The sequence below is a fragment of the Aythya fuligula genome, chromosome 2 (assembly GCF_009819795.1).
Source record: "Aythya fuligula isolate bAytFul2 chromosome 2, bAytFul2.pri, whole genome shotgun sequence".
NCBI lineage: Eukaryota > Metazoa > Chordata > Aves > Anseriformes > Anatidae > Aythya > Aythya fuligula.
This window is the reverse complement of record NC_045560.1, coordinates 99,670,602-99,687,035: the sequence shown is the minus strand read 5'-3', so window position 1 is coordinate 99,687,035 and position 16,434 is coordinate 99,670,602. Positions and strand designations below refer to the sequence as shown.

The 16,434-nt window shown below is 35.3% G+C and overlaps 1 protein-coding gene across 3 annotated transcripts in view; it reads right to left on the bottom strand.

The window, feature by feature from the left end:
* Positions 1-16,434, bottom strand: part of NETO1 (neuropilin and tolloid like 1) — a 69,476-nt gene that overhangs the window by 25,464 nt on the left and 27,578 nt on the right. For all 3 annotated transcript variants that reach the window (XM_032183411.1, XM_032183412.1, XM_032183413.1), the window contains exons 5-6: positions 7,136-7,177; positions 6,903-7,030 (exon numbers count right to left, since the gene is read on the bottom strand). In XM_032183411.1, the coding sequence (XP_032039302.1) occupies positions 6,903-7,030; positions 7,136-7,177 (170 nt within the window). The remainder of the gene's footprint in view (positions 1-6,902; positions 7,031-7,135; positions 7,178-16,434) is intronic.

The following is a 16,434-nucleotide window of genomic DNA, read 5'->3' as shown; positions in this document are numbered from 1 at the left end:
GCTTTATTTTAGCTGAAAAGTGTTAATGGTACCATGTTCTGGGGGTGGGTTTTTGGTCTTTTGTTTTTTGTTTGTTTATTTTGTTTTGTATTGTATTTTGACTTTTTTGGGGGGCTATTTTTTACTCATCTGGGACCATGTTGTGAAAAGACTCTATGCTTCATATTTTCCTCTCCGCTGGGACTTGGAGAATGCTACCTGTCAGATGACAACATTATACGGCACTTCTAACACCCTGTGATTCACAGCCAGCCTTAGACATCAGAATATTGTCTTCCATTATAAGTGAAACTCTTTAGATTTCTTTATTTTGTTCTTTTTTTTTTTCAGACTTCTCCAAGTTCCCATTAACTGACATTTATTTTAGCCATCAAGATTTCTTCATTTTGTTCTCTTGTTCAGTGGAAAAATGCTGGTAAGTGACAGCTTTTAAGTTTCTTGGTACTGTTCTGCTTTCTAATTCTCAAAACTGTAGATCAGATTCTGATTCTGCTGCTCTCTTTGGTAGATGTTTTATTACTTTCATTGGTGGCCTTTTTATTGTATTTGCTAGCAATTGTTTGGATTGAGAGTGCTGAGGTTGGTTATATTTTTATACCTGAACAGGGTAGATTCATGTTAACTTAACAGTGTTTGTTTTTGCCAGTTCCACTTGGGCATGCATATTATCACATCTGCTAGATAAGATTCTACACACATGCTGGTCTTCCTATGTCATCTGAAAAAAAAATGTTTCTGATAAGTAATTTTAATATTTTAACATAGGTAAACAATATTTTATATTTGTTTAAACATAATTTGTCCACCATGTTTCAGGAAGAAAACTTAACATGCTATCAAAATTTACAGAGTTTCTCATTATTTGCAAATATTATTCACATTATCTATATGTTAATAATCTCCAGAGCTTCTTTAGGGATGGATCCCATCTGAAGCTAGTAAACATGACTTTGTCTCCTCTTAAATTTTTTAATCTCTAAATTCCATTTTTTTTTCTGTAACATTTGAGGAATCACCATCCAAATGTCTCCTATTGAATTTTAGTGTCCCGTTTCAAGCTTCTTTTCTACATCTGATAAAGAAGAGTCCAAAAAATAGGTTTATGTTAATTCATTAGAGCTGACAGTTTAAACAGTTTAAACTGGGTCTCATCCCAGAGCATAAATTTCCACTTTGCTTATGAGAATAGAAAATGTTTTGTCAGGCTGGTTTATACAAAATTGTAGCTCTGGAATTTGCTTCTCATCCTGTTTCTTCCTGTTGGTCCAGAAAACACATGGGCAACAACCAAGTCTCTCTCAAAATTTTGTTTAATCTGAAAGTTGTACTCCTGGAATCAAAAGCATATTTGTGTTTGGTCAGGTAAGAGGATACAAGGTCAATTGTGAAAATAGCAATAAATTATTTAGAACCTCTGCCAGGTCAGTAGTAAGAAGTACTTATCCTTTGTAAGTAAGTCAGTGTCTTGAAACTTCCTTCCTGACTTGAATACAGCAACACTTTACGGGCATGCCTACATGATCAAGCAGTGGTCTCCCACTCTTAATTCCCCTGCCAGTGTCCTGGGTGCAAGTGCAGGCTCCACTTGGCTTGGGTTCCCCCATACACACAATTGGCTGAATATGGTACAGCGGTGTGTCATTCTGTGCGGTGGGTAGCTCAACCCAAGCATGGGCCCTCAGAACCCTGGATGGGAGTTTTTACCCCATGCTTAGCTTCACTGCCCACATCCTTATGAGCCAAGTGGCCACTTTGGCTCAATCTGGGGCCAACTCTGTCAACACCAGCCATAGAATCATATCATAGAATGGCTTGGGTTGGAAGGGACCTTTAAGATCATCCAGTTCCAAATCCCCTGTCTGTGCTTTGGACACTTGTCTTCCTTCCTATGCTGCCCAGAGTTTTTGATTATGAACACTTTTTATAGTTTTGTGTCAGAACTGGAACACCATATTTGTAAACATTTTATTACTTTTACCATCAAAATCTACTATTTGTTGTTTCTTGTTTGGTTGGTTTGTTGGTTGGTTAGGTTTTTCCCCTACAAAACCACTCAAGGACTAAGCACAATATGATGGTAGCTTGCTGGGGAAGTTACCACCAAAAGGAGCACCATATCATCACAAACATACATTTTATTTCTATTTGGGCTTTGTCAAACTCTGCTGATGTATCCAAAATAGAAAAATGTTTCCTGACAATCTTTTCCTCTACCTTTTCACCCCAAACAGAAAGTAAGAAATTCATAGAGTCATAAAGTCATAGAATGGCTTGGGTTACAAGGGACCTTGAAGATCATCTAGTTCCAACCTCTCTGCCATGGGCAAGGATGCCACCCACTAGATCAGATAGCCCAAGGCCTCACCCAACCTGGTCTTGAACACTTCCAGGGGTGGGGAATCCACAACCTCTCTGGGAAACCTGTTCCACTGCCTCACCACCCTCTGAGTGAAGAATTTCCTCCTAACATCTAAGAAAAATCTCTCATCTTTTAGCTTAAAACCATTCCCTCTTGTCCTGTCATTATCTGATTGAGCAAAAAGTTGCTCTTCATCTTTTTTATGACCCCTTTAAGAACTGAAAAGTTGAAGTAAGGTCACACCAGAGCCTTCTCTTCTTTAGGCTGAAAAGCACCATCTCTCTGGGATGTTCTTTGTAGGAGAGGTGCTCGAGCCCTCTGAGAGCCTTTGTGGTCCTCCTCTGGACCCGCTCTAACAGGTTAACATCCTTCTTGTGCTGGGGGCCTCAGACTTGGATGCAGTACTCCAAGTGGGGCCTCACAAGGGCTGAGTAGAGGGGGACAATCACCTTCCTTGACCTGCTAGCCACTTGCCTTTTGATGCAGCCCAGGATGCAGTTGGCCTTCTGGGCTTCAAGTGCATACTGCTGGCTCATGTCAAGCTTTTCCAGAACACCGAAGTCCTTCTCTGCAGAGCTGACATGAGCTCAAGGAGTTCTTCTCCCAGTCTGTTCTCATGCACTTGACCCAGGTGCAGAACCTTGCACTTAGACTTGTTGAACCTCATTAGGTTCATGGGTGCCCACTTCTCAAGCTTCTCTAGTTCCCTTTGGATGGCATCCCTTCCTTCTGTTGTATCAACTGCACCACTCAGCTTGGTGTCTTCTGCAAACATGCTGAGGATGCACTCAATCCCACTGCCGAGGTCATTGATAAAGATTTTAAACTGTACCAGTCCCAGGAGAGATGCCTGAAGGACACCACTCATCATCAGCCTCCACCTGGACATAGAGCCAATGACCCCCACTCTCTGGGAGCAATCTTCACGCCAACTCTTTATCCACCCATCAATCCATGTCTCTTCAATTTGGAGATCAGGATGTCATGTAGGACCATGACAAGGCCTTACAGAAGTCCAGGTAGATGATGTTGGTCGGTCTTCCCTTGTCAACTGATACAGTCATTCCATCATAGAAGGCCACCAAATCGGTCAGGCACAATCTGACCTTGGTGAAGCCATTCTGGCTGTCTCGGATCACCTCTTTGTCTTGCATATGCCTTGACATTGCTTCCCATAGTTATTTTATATTTCTAATTTTCTATTCACAAATAAAGGATTCTTTGTTTATCCACAGCTGTAGCCAAAGACGATTCCAAAGTTTTTGAAATCCCAGTGCAATAAACTTATCTAATTTCTCTTTTGGCATTTGTTTTGCAGTGAAGGGCCAAGTATCTTGGAATGGAGAGGTTCTTTTACCTCTTTATTGTTCTGAGTAGGTTGCCACATTCAATCCGCATCTCTCTTCTTTATTTGCCAGTCTTGTTCTTTATTGATTGAAATCTACTTCTACATGTAATACAGAACCCCCAATATTTCTGAACTCCAGGTTCACAGTTATCTTACTCAGCAGGAATTGACTTCAAATGAATGCATTAATCACACATTTTGCAACCCATCACTATCAAACATAAGGCTGCAAGTCTGCATAAAGATTGAAGTTCTGTTTAAGCTGCCTTCTGCTTTCTTCTACACTTACAGAAAGTTTCCATTCTGCATGCATTTTCAGCATTTTAATTTTTGTGCTACAAGGTGATCTGTGATGACTCAGTATTTTAAGCATGTGCAAGAAATGTACCATTCTCTGTCCCATTCTAGCTTGCTGAGAGTAGCAGCAATGTTACACCCAGACTGTCAGGTTGAAGTTCAGGCTTAGAGCTCTCAAGTTCCTACACCCGGACTGATCTCATTGCATACATGTTGAGCTCAGACTTGGCTTGAATCTGAAACTGCAAACCATGGAAGGGACTTATATCTTCCTTCTGCAGACAGTTTAGATTGGATGAGCTTAAGCCAAATGAAATTGCAAACAGCTCACACTCTGGCACAGTTGAAGAAACTAAAATGTAAGGATCCATCCCAAATTCTGTCTGAGAAACACTGACCTTTTAGGCATAGTTCCCAGTAACAAACAGTACAGCTCAGAGTACAGGAGCATGTAGATATAAAGACAGTTGATGAGTTCTTACTGTTCTTAGCTGGAAAGCCTGTTTTCATAGGTGGATACTGTTATAAATTAGAATGAAGTCACTGACATTGTACTGAATATGTCATTAATTCAAGGGTAGATAAGCACAGAGGAAGCAGACTGTAAAATATGGACAACAGAATTCAGACCAATAAACAATATTAACATAGATCTTACTTCTTACATGATTTTTTTCAAAAATTATCCATTAATTTGTTCCTTAATACTTGAATATTTTTCAAACATTCCCAGTGTGGAAATACCATGGACATACGTGTGTTTGTGTATATAAACATATATATATATATATGTATATGAAAAACAGGTTAATAAAGTTCAAATGCTAAATTAGTTGTCCTTCAAACTGAATCAAGGCTTCAAAATTGGCTTTTTTTCCTAGCTTACCAAAAAAGCTTTCATTTACATGTTGGGAAATGATGATTTATGTGCTGTTATATTGTTTAATGTCTTTACCCAGAGAATTCTGTAAGATGGGAACAAGAAGATTCTTCAGGAGATGACTCAGACCACCCCTCTTTCTAAAGGTAAGATTAGTAATGTTTGTCTAATATTTAGTTATTTATTTATCTTTATTTATTCATTTTACCTCCACTTTAACAATGTTAGCCATGCTGGCTGAACAAACCTCCTTAACCAATCATTTATAATCCACTCCATAATTTTTTTCCCTAACATTTAACCAGAATCAATCTTTTTCCAATGCAGAACCATGACTTGTCTGAGCCATGGACATGAGAGCAGCCCTTCCTTGTTATTAAAACTTTTTAGATACTGTCTCATAACACCCTCCTTCACTAGAATCTTAATGCGATATTTAAAAACTTTTGATCTCTCCTCATGCCTTTTAGAATTTTCTCATTGCTTTCCCTTCCATTTACTCTTTTGCCAGTCTATGCTTTTTGAGATGAAGTACAGCTAAATCCAAGTATAAAAATTCACAGACTAACCTATTCACAAAGAACTAACCCTCTATTGACAGTGGTAGTGTGGCATACTTCTGTTACACATTATGGTTACAGTTACATGGCTACATATATTGTTTTTTTATATCAGGACTAAATTGTGGATAAATCCTACAGATAAATAAATATGACATTTTTAGGAAGACTTTAAATCATGTGACACTTTAGAGTTAGATCAAATAAGAATGTCATGATGACATTATCTGACCAACTAAGAATACAGTGGAATTAAAACTGTAGGGCAATTTTATTAGCTTATTTAATTGTGCTGAATCTATATTTTAATAGTGTGTTTATCAGTTTTCTTACCAACAAATATCTAAGTATATAATGTGTAATAATGATAAATTAGTCCAGTCATTTCACATGTATAGTCTGAAAACTTCATCTACTTAATTGGAAACATTTATGAATATTGAATTTTCCAAACAGTAAAAAATATGAGACTAAAACATATTCTGGAAATAATTTATCTGTAGTCTTATGAGCCAACTGTTCAACACCTAAACTTTCACAATAGAAAAATTTTTGATACTAATGCATTTTTCTCTACTGGAAACTCTTCATCTTGCTTATTCAATATTCAGTGCTGGAACAGTGTAATGTATTCCATACAGTCTGCTCTGGGATTACACACAAAAACCATACCTGTTTAAAGATCCAGAGATTATTGGATATAAAAATTATACCTTGTAAAACTTTTCTAGTACAATAAAAAACAGATAGTAAAAATATACTGGGGAGTTCTCTTTAGCAGTCTAAATGAAAGTAGATGGGAGCACAGAGATGTTCCAACTGCAGAGAGGAGAAACAGTAGTATAGCCAGCAACAATTAGTCCAAATAATAACTGATAAGAGACGAACTCAAGCAAAATAAAAAATAAAAAATCATTAAATTCATTGCAGCACTGTCCTGTGTGTTACAAAGACCTGTTTTGCTGATTATGGTGAGAGAGAAATGAGAACACTATCTCTTTTTGTCAGTGGTTCTAAAACAAAGGAACTAAAGACCTTGTACATAGTAACATTAATTTACCTTGACTCCATTTTCACCATTCCCAGATGAGAAACAGTAATGATCTTAGGGACCCAGCAGTTCTCTATTAATAGTCTCTGTGTTAGATAAGATCACCTCCCACTTAACTAAACACACCAATTCTTTAAACATATGAGCAAAATTAAAGATGAATTTAAGAAAATTATTTATGGCACAAAAAGCACATTAATGCTGCCCACATCATTATTTATAGAGAAAGAAGGTTATTTTGATTGAGGTGAAAAATTACCTTTCAACAGCAGAAGGAAAAAACAGTTTACAAGTTCAAGCTGTAAAGTTATTAAACAAGATCTGTCTGTATTAAGAAATGCACAGCATATTAGAAAAGTCAATTTCTTAAATTAAGTGGCAAATCAGCAAGTGGACAAAGGACTGACCTTGGATCTGGGTGGTGCTCTGATGTACCATTTACAGTCTACTGCTTCAGTTTCAGAAGCTTTTCCTTCTTTGACAATTTGTATAGATTCCACAATTCCTTCAGGTCCTCCCATCTCAAACTCACAAACTAAATAACAAAATACCAGAAGAATGAATCCTGAACAGCAAAAAAAATATTTTCTACAGCAGAAAGCAAAGGCTTCTGAGTCTTAGGAAGAACCAATATACCAACCTGGCAATGGTTTCAAAACTCCAAGGTCCTTAAAATCGGGATCTTGAAAATTGAGAAAGAGAAAATTAGTTTTGTTCAATATCTTGTGTATAACATCAATGCATTAAAACTGGACACTTCAGTGATATAATTATACATTTAGTTCTTTGGAATGTGACTTGTTTCTTGCAATGGGCTTAAAAAGCTATGACAACACACTAATTATTAATGCAGAAAGTGTTGGTAATACCGTGCAAAGTTATTATATTTTTCCATTATAGAATCCTGCTTTGAAAAATGTTGTCACAATTTTCTCTGTCTCACTCTCTTTCAGAAGAATGAATTAAAAAACAAAATCTGTACACACTAGAAAGCAAGAACATCACACAGCTACCCACATGATATTTTAACATCAGTTAAATTAGAGATATCAGTCTAATGAAAAAGATATATTTACAAATCCATTCAGAAACCCTTATTTAACAACATTATTAGAACACAACTTCATTCTGTGGTTATGAATATCAAAAATAAGGAGTTTCTTTCTTTCTCAGAGGAATCAATTTGGTATTCCAGGAATACATATCATAAGAATTTACCATGGAATTTATTGTGTTAACAAGGTAATAAGTCTAATACATGTGTTATTTTTAATAAGATAAACATGATAATATTTATTGCCTGAGATCCTTTGTATTTTGCTTTTATAGCCAGATATAACACTTATATGAAATGATCTATGGTCATGGATCTATGGTTCAATAAACAGCTATCCATAGACAAACCAACATTTTGTAAAATTTTGCTGCAGTTTGAATATATTGCCAGAAATGTGAAAGGGGCTAAATTATTTCAATTATCTCCTCAAAATAGATTAGTCTTGTCTGTTTTGTCTGTTGTTTTTTGTTTGTTTGTTTGTTTGTTTTAATCTCTTGCACTATTATGCTACTTAACATGAAAATTCTGTTATTTTTCCCATCTTCATGGGAAAGAGAACAAAAAAGAAACCCACTGTTGTTTCTCTTTCTTTCTTTCTTTCTTTCTTTCTTTCTTTCTTTCTTTCTTTCTTTCTTTCTTTCTTTCTTTCTTTCTTTCTTTCTTTCTTTCTTTCTTTCTTTCTTTCTTTCTTTTTCTTTCTTTCTTTCTTTCTTTCTCTTTCTTTCTTGAAATTTGGCAGGATCTGGTCTTCTGAAAACAATGTTAAACATCTACAAGTAAACACTCTGCATCAAGCTTCTCCTGGGCCACATTCCACCCAGGCCTCAAAAGGACTGCACAAAAAGAAAATCAAGGTCAAATTTGAGCTATACAATATAATCATGGAACTCATCTTATTGCTTCAGGATTGACTCAATGTATCCAAAGCTATAAAAACAATAAGTCTGACAGTTGGAAATCAACTGGAGTAAAACCAAACCAATACAGCAAAACCGGCTGTTCCCCTTTAACCATTGTTTAGTTTGTACAGTAACAATTATAACCAAATAATATCATGAAAAACAAAGTCTAGTGTCTTATGAGTAAGAACAGCAATTTTAGCCTGAACAATGAGGATATACTGTCAAAAGCAGAGTTTTAAAATCACCTTTTAAAACTGTCTTGTTATAACCAGGCTGCTGCTTTTTTTTTTTTTTTTTTATTTCCCAGTTTTCCTCTTACAGTGGCACAATATAAGTCCTGACTAAATACTCATTAACTTAAGGGGCTGCAAATATAAGTGAATAGGAAATTAGTATTAATTGTTATTCAGTTTTATAGATCAGCAGATAGATAGGATAATAAATGTAATTAGATATTTCTGTTAATATACTCATATGTTGATATCTACTGCTGAAAGCAAGGTGTTTAAAGGAAGTACACTTTACTGGTTCAAATCATGTCTAGTGTATCCATCACATTTCTTCTAGTCTGAGTTTACAGAGATCAGTCTGATCTACTCAAAACACTCCAGCAAATTTACAAAGTAGAGAGGAGGAAAGAGGGAGAAAAAAGTTCTGACAGGATTTCTCCTATATGAAAGGTTTTTCATAGACAGGAGTGTTGATAGCAAGATTCCTTGCTGATTTACTGGCCTTACTTAACATATTAGAAATAAGGATTGGGGGTGGGGTGATAGGGATGTGGAGGATGTTGAAGGCAGACTGCATGTCAGAAAGAAAACATGAATGACTTTTTGCTCTGAGGTTTCCAAGTCTGAGCATACCTTACAAATAGTGTACAGCTCATTCTAGCTGCTACTATAATATTTACAATTAATTTGCAAAATCTCTTCCTTCAAGAAACTTAATGTCTGAAGTGCAATCATGTACTTTGACCCGCAAAACATATCTGAATATATGTTCCCATTTTTTTTAACAATGCAGTTATAATAAAATCACACAGAAATGCAAAAATCTGTTAACATTCTAGAAATATGGTAGATCTAGAAGTGGACATGCAAGTACTCAGCTGTGTTTACAAGCATTCAACATTTGCAGAGGCTTCTGGACAGGCTGGATTAATGGGCAGAGGCCAATGGGATGAGGTTCAACATGGGTAAGTGCCAGGTCCTGCATTTTGGCCACAACAACCCCATGCAATGCTACAGACTTGGGGCAGAGTGGCTATACAGAGGAAAAGGATCTGGAGGTGTTGCTTGATGCTCACCTGAACATGAGCTGGCAGTGTACCCAGGTGGCCAAGAAGGCCAACGGCACCCTGGTTTGTGTCAGGCATAATGTGGCCAGCAGGACCAGGACCCCCTGTAGTCTGCTCTGGTACCTCATGTACTGTGTACCTCAAGAAGGACATTGAGGCCATGGAGTGTGTCCAGAGAAGGGTTACGAAGCCAGTGAAGGGCCTGGAACAAAAGTCCTATGAGGAGTGGCTGAGGAAACTGGTGTTGTTTAGTCTGGAGAAGAGGAGGCTCAGGGGAAACCTTATTACTCACTACTACTGCTTCAAAGGAAGATGTGGGGAGCTGGGAGTTAGCCTCTTCTCACAGGTAACTAGTGATAGGACTAGAGGAAATAGCCTCAACTTGTGCCAGGGGGGATCCAGTTGGAAATTAGGAGAAATTTCTTCTCAGAAAGAATAGCTAGACATTGGAACAGGTTGCCCAGGAAGGTGGTGGAGTCACTGTCCCTGTTGGTGTTTAAGAAAAGGTTGTATGTTGTACTTAGGGACATGGTTTAGTGTGTAATATTGGTGGTAGGGGGGCAGTTGGACCATATTATCTCTGAGGTCTTTTTCAACCTTTATGATTCTATGATTACATGATTTTGAGAGTGATAATCTAATAAAGTATGTAACATGCTTTAATAATAACATTATATTTAATATTATATTTAATAATAACATTAATAACCAGTATTATTATAATAAAAGCAACGATTTGTAAGTAAGGTATTATGAGAAATACTGAGATTTCTACCATGTTTAAGCATATTGCCAAAACAAATGTCTGGTTTTGAAATAATCTACTATTAAATAGATTATACTTTAGCAGCTCTTCTGTATGTAATTCAATCAAATTGTTATTATCAGCTTGGCTGAGTCAGAAACCTTTTAATGATATCTAAATACTAACTGGCTAGATCTTCTGATAGCCAGATACTCTTTTCTTTTGCACTAATGAAAACTATGTTTCATTAGGGAAGAATCCAAAGTCAGAAAAATTTTGTTGTGAAAAATAAGATTGATCACCTATAATGAGAGAGAAAAATATGAGGTAATAAGTCTTGAGAGGATTGTAGTACATGGATTTATTTAATTATTTTTAATGGGGATCTCTCTCGTAAAATGAAATCTGTAAAACAGGGGATTTATATAAAAAATGTATAAATGTGTAAAAGTTATGTAAATGGAAGATCTTGAAGCCACAATAAATTCTGGTATTCTTTGCTGCAGCATTGAACATCTCTCTTAAAACAAACAAACAAACAAACAAAAGTATCCAAAAATTTCCTTTGGTGATATATTATAACCCATTCTACAAATAATAGATTCCTGCAATGTTTAGTTAACACAGGTTTTCCTGTAAGGTCTCTGTGAAGCACAGAATTACATTTGAAAAATATTATGAGATGTAAAAATATGTACCAGATTATTCAGAGTTACTGACAAACAAGCAGAAAAAGAAAATTCAGAGTGGCCCAAGGCAAAAATTATGAAAATCTATAGATTCTCTTATAGATAAATAAGAGAAGAAGGAATTATTTGATCAAACTATATGGTATAGAGAGTTGATGTCTGAAACGTAAGCAAGTTGATTTTATTTTTGAATACAAAACCTACATTTTTAATGGATATATACCAAGAATATTCAAAGTATGTAGAGAAACATTATTTGCTGAATAAGGAAAACATTCAACTTCATTTCTTGAACAGACAGCTATAGATATATCTTTTCATTTTCTTATATTTGACTAACTAGAAATAGTCATTCAAGCTTCATTCTATTAATATTTAAGGAATTCTAGTGTATACACATTGTTGCCTATCATAGTATTTATCAAAGACCTAATTTTACATTCAAATGCTTGTGAAAGAGTAAGCAGAACTGCAATATTTAGCAAGGCACTAGTTATTTATTTTCAAGTTTATGAAACCAGGTAATTTTTACAATTATTTATGGGAGCTTATGTCAGTCCTGCATTCTTGAGTGGTAATTTTCTGTAAAAGCAGAGCTTGCAGAACTCAGAAAAAAAGACAGGATTGTTCTAAGTTATTGTATGTGGTTGTCTTATAGTATTTGATGATGCAATGCAAAGACTGGATGATGACCAAAAGATTTTAAAAGTATTGAAATAAGCTAAAGAATCACAAAAATAATTTTAAATTAGGAAAAAAAAAAAATCTATAAGCAAACATTTTGTGGTGTACAAGCAAGGGGACTTAAATGTTCTGCTGAGAGAGTGAGGGAAAAGTGTTAAGTAGTACAAAAGTATTAAGTGGAGTAGATACATAAAAATAAATAAAAACTGTTGTATTGTCAGCTGAAAAGAAAATTTGTTCCAATTTTCAGTTCTGTAGTCTTATTGAAACTTCAATTAATATGTCTATATCTGTATTAAAGATACAACAAGATCTTAAAAGAAAACATATAGTTTGCTAGACACCCTGAAAAAACAGTTCTATAAAAATTCTATCTGGCAAGAGTATGTGCTACATTTTCTATTTGTTTTCTATGTACTTTTATGTACTTTTTTTTTTTTTTTTTTAATATACATATAATCTAAAACAGTGCTTTGTATATTGTTCACTCCTCAGCACAGTTATGAAAGAATTTAAAGGCAATAAGTGTTTATGTAGAAGTGACTATGACTCTTAATCTTTCACCTTAAAGTCTTACATCAGCAGGAAGTCATGTGAAACCAAGTAAGTTGAAAGAATACTCTGGAGTATTAGCTCTGTTTTTGAAGATGTAGTTCCATCAGGAGAGACTACTTTGTCTTGTGTTTCTGATTCACAGTAAAATACACAGCTACTATTTTTCTTAGGAAGAAATTTTATAAATGAATGCTGCAAGCAGTAGGGGATGCAACATCATAATTTAAAAAAATCACAGAAAAATACAATCCACTCACTCTAGCTACTTCAACTTGATTCCTTATAGTACTGTAGTATTGTTGAAATAACACAGACTGCCTCCCAGAGTTTTTTGTTTGTTTGTTTGTTTTGTTTTTCAATTCTTCTAATGTCATATTTACTGATCTTAGTTCATATTGACAAGCAAAGCATCTGTAGGCTGTAACTGGTATATTATACTGACATACAAACCACTACTGTGGCGACCTGAGATATACTGCACGTGTTAACAAGAGCTAGGCATTTTTATACCAAAAGTTAATACTTGTTTCTTTGACATCATTTTGGAAATGAAAAAGCAGTATCATCAGAAAAAGAAAATCTGTATCTTTATGTAGCTTCTTGCTAAGATTGGTCAAAATACTTAGACAAGAAATCGCCTGAATGAACTCTACTAGAAAAGAATACATGAATACAGAGATTGAATTTGGATTTCTCTTTTTGAGTACACAATGGCAGGATTGATATATTGCATGATATTGTGCCTGCTTTCCTCCCCTGTCTGCTCTGTCACCTACTTAGAGAAGGTTCTTTCTCCATTGTAAATTTTGTATGGACAGGAACCAAGGAACTGTTCTGGAAGGTGAGAGGGCTCATAGGTCACATCCTCAAAAAGTGTTTGGACTATTCAGTATGTGCAGCTAAATTCCAAAAGTGAGAAGTACTTCTTGATACTGCATTATAGACTTACTCTAAAAAGGAGAGCAGTAATGGGCAACAACATCATACTCTGAGACTGCTCAATGGAAAGAGGAAGTCTGGGGTCCTTGATGATCTGGGTGGGATTATTTGGCAGATAATTTTTATTATGTTAAGTATTTGTACTTGCTCCTGAATGCCCCAATTAGGAATCAGATTCCCTTCATGCAGCACAGTGGCTGCATATACTTAATGGGCTGCATATACTGCCAGTTGTCCAGAAATGTCTGAACCAAGAATCAATGAGCTCAGGAGCCCACTCTATCTGAGAATAGCAGCCAAGCAATCTCTGCTGACAAAGTGCAGCCGAACCATGAGGACTGACTGTCAGTCATTAAGGGCAGTACAGCATATGTGTCATCCCAATATAATATCTCAGTGGCTTCCTGTGATTGACTAATTGTGTCTAAACTTCACTAGGAAGAAAGGTACAACATAGAAGTGCCATAGAGCCTTTCGTGAGTGATGTTGAATTTGGCCCAGTTATGCAATTTCATCATAATAATATCAAGGCTTAGGGTTTGTATCACTGATTTGTTAAAGATGACTCTTAACAATCCAAGAAAATAATACTTTCAGTGCACTCTGCAGTGCATAGGGAAAAATGACTCAGAAGGTTTAGCCACAACTGGTTGCTAAGTGTTACTTTTTCTGACTGAATCAATTTACAAGTTTTTTACTTGCTACCACTACATAACTGTGCATAATCTTTTCAAAGAAGCTGTTCATGTTACAACAGTCTATCTCATAGATTTACCAGGAAAGAGAGAGAACCTAAAGGAATAATTTTTCAATATAAAGTAACCATTGTGAATTTATCATAAGGGAAAGGCCTTCCTTGTATTTAACTTTTTATTTATTTATTTATTTATTTAAACCCAGAACAAATACACTCACTGCAACATTCCCAATTATTTTGAAGAACTACATCTTTTTCAGCTATTATATTCAACAAAATATATCATTTTTGTTACTTCAAGTAGTACTGAATAACCTGTAGCTGACCACACAGTAAGACTCATTTCCAATACAGACAGAAACATCAGCATTGTGTTTATACTACCTGACAACCCCTTGCTGTAGCTGTCCATGCTAGCTATGGCATATAGGTTATGTCATTTTTGTGAAGATAACTTCATCTTTCATGAGAACCACAAGTGTCTCCTCTAGTTCTCATGTGTGAACAGTTCATCTTCCACTTTAACAAGAGATCTCTTTCTATTTCCAAATATTTTCTCTTACTGCCTAGCAAAGCAACAGGTGTACTTTTGTTAAAGTGAATAACCTTATGAGAATGGGAATCGAGCTGTGTTTGCAAAAATGACAGATTGTTTAATCATCTGGCCATATAAGATACTAGAAAGAAGAAATAGACACAATACTCTTGAAAATATGATCCTTAGAATGGAAAGTGAAATAGCCATAGTACAGTGCCTTTCATTAGTTCACTGTGCAGCTTCAAGACTTTGGGAAGTTATTGGATTAAATGTATTGTAGAGCTCTCCTATAACAAAATCTCTTTATGATTCCAAAAGCCAATGTCATGGGATGTGTTTTAAAATGGAGTAGAAATCTGTAGACATTTAACAGAAAGGAAGAAGTCTAGATTTTCATTGCACTTCACTGGAGCCTGAATGCATTGTTTCTAAAGGAAAAAAATATATATAATTTATTAAACTGAATCATTAACACTAATAGCTATTGTGTATGCCTACCACAGATGGTGGAATATCCACTTTTATCAAATAAGAAGAACTCTAAGAGCCCAGCAACTCAAGGAATTGCTGAGGGATGCATATCTGCACCAAGTCCAAGAAACATATTCAAGGAAAAAAGTATTCTGTCCTGTCCTTCCAGGATACATAACAGTATAGCTTACAGTGATACCAGTTTTGCTTTTCTTTCAGCTGCTTTTTGGAGGTTTATTGCCTAGAAATCATTTTCCTTCAGGGAGCACTGAGCTATTGACCCCAGCAGGTTTCCCAAATTTACATATCACTCTCTACAGGATGTGAAGATGGGTTTTCATGAGCTTGGAGATATCTTTTCACTGTCTTTTCCTTATTAATCTTTTTAACAACACAGTGTAGAAGTTTTCACTAGGGGGAAGATTTTCAGGATAGTCCAGTTCTCAGAAAAAAAAAGCTGTGTGTATTAAATTGTGAATTCCTACTTAAATTACCCAAATAATTATGAATTTTACATTTCATTATACAGGATAAAATCTAGATATTTAAAGGATATAAATAATATATGAGAAGAGAGCAATAACCCTTCCACTCTTCCCAGCATTATGCAATTCAACTTCTCCTGAGATTCCACGAGGAAGACACTTTGATAAGTCTTTCTCTACCTAAAGATTTACAGCTAAGTTTTTGCCTTACATTTCGGTTGCTTTCTGTTGGTTACAGCTTCATGAGTGACATTCTTTTTTGTTTGAATAGATCATTTTGATCCCACTTCAGACAATTAAAGTGCCAGAGTAAAATCCAAACCACGATTAATTGCTAATAGTGACATAGCGTAGACATAATCTGTTAGAAACAAGACACCAGTGCAGTTGAGACTTTATTATTTTGATGAGGAGAACCCTACTGTATGCTTTACTATGTATTTGACTAAAACAAACATAATTCATATTAATCCTATCCCTAAATATTTTCCACTTAAATTAATGAATAAAAAGCTTTGTGCATCAGTAACAGTAAGCTACGTTTTGCCATATATCCACATGAAAAAATTAGCAAGGTGATAAATTCTAAAACAAAATGTCCTCAGACTTTCAAACTTTTTTCTTTAAACAAGATCCTTGTAATAGATTGTCAGTTCTTCTGAGTATCACTTATGTCACATACTCAATGTTCATTAAATGATTCCAAAACTGGTTTATCATAAACATGAGGGAAAAAAAAAAAAAAAAAAAAAAAAAAAAAGGTATGTGTGTGTCTGTAATCTAGAGTTTCAACAGATTTATATTTATTTCTAATAAAAAATAATAATAATTAAAAAAAAAGTTACATATGGTTTTCCTTGTGACAGAAACCCCACTCTTA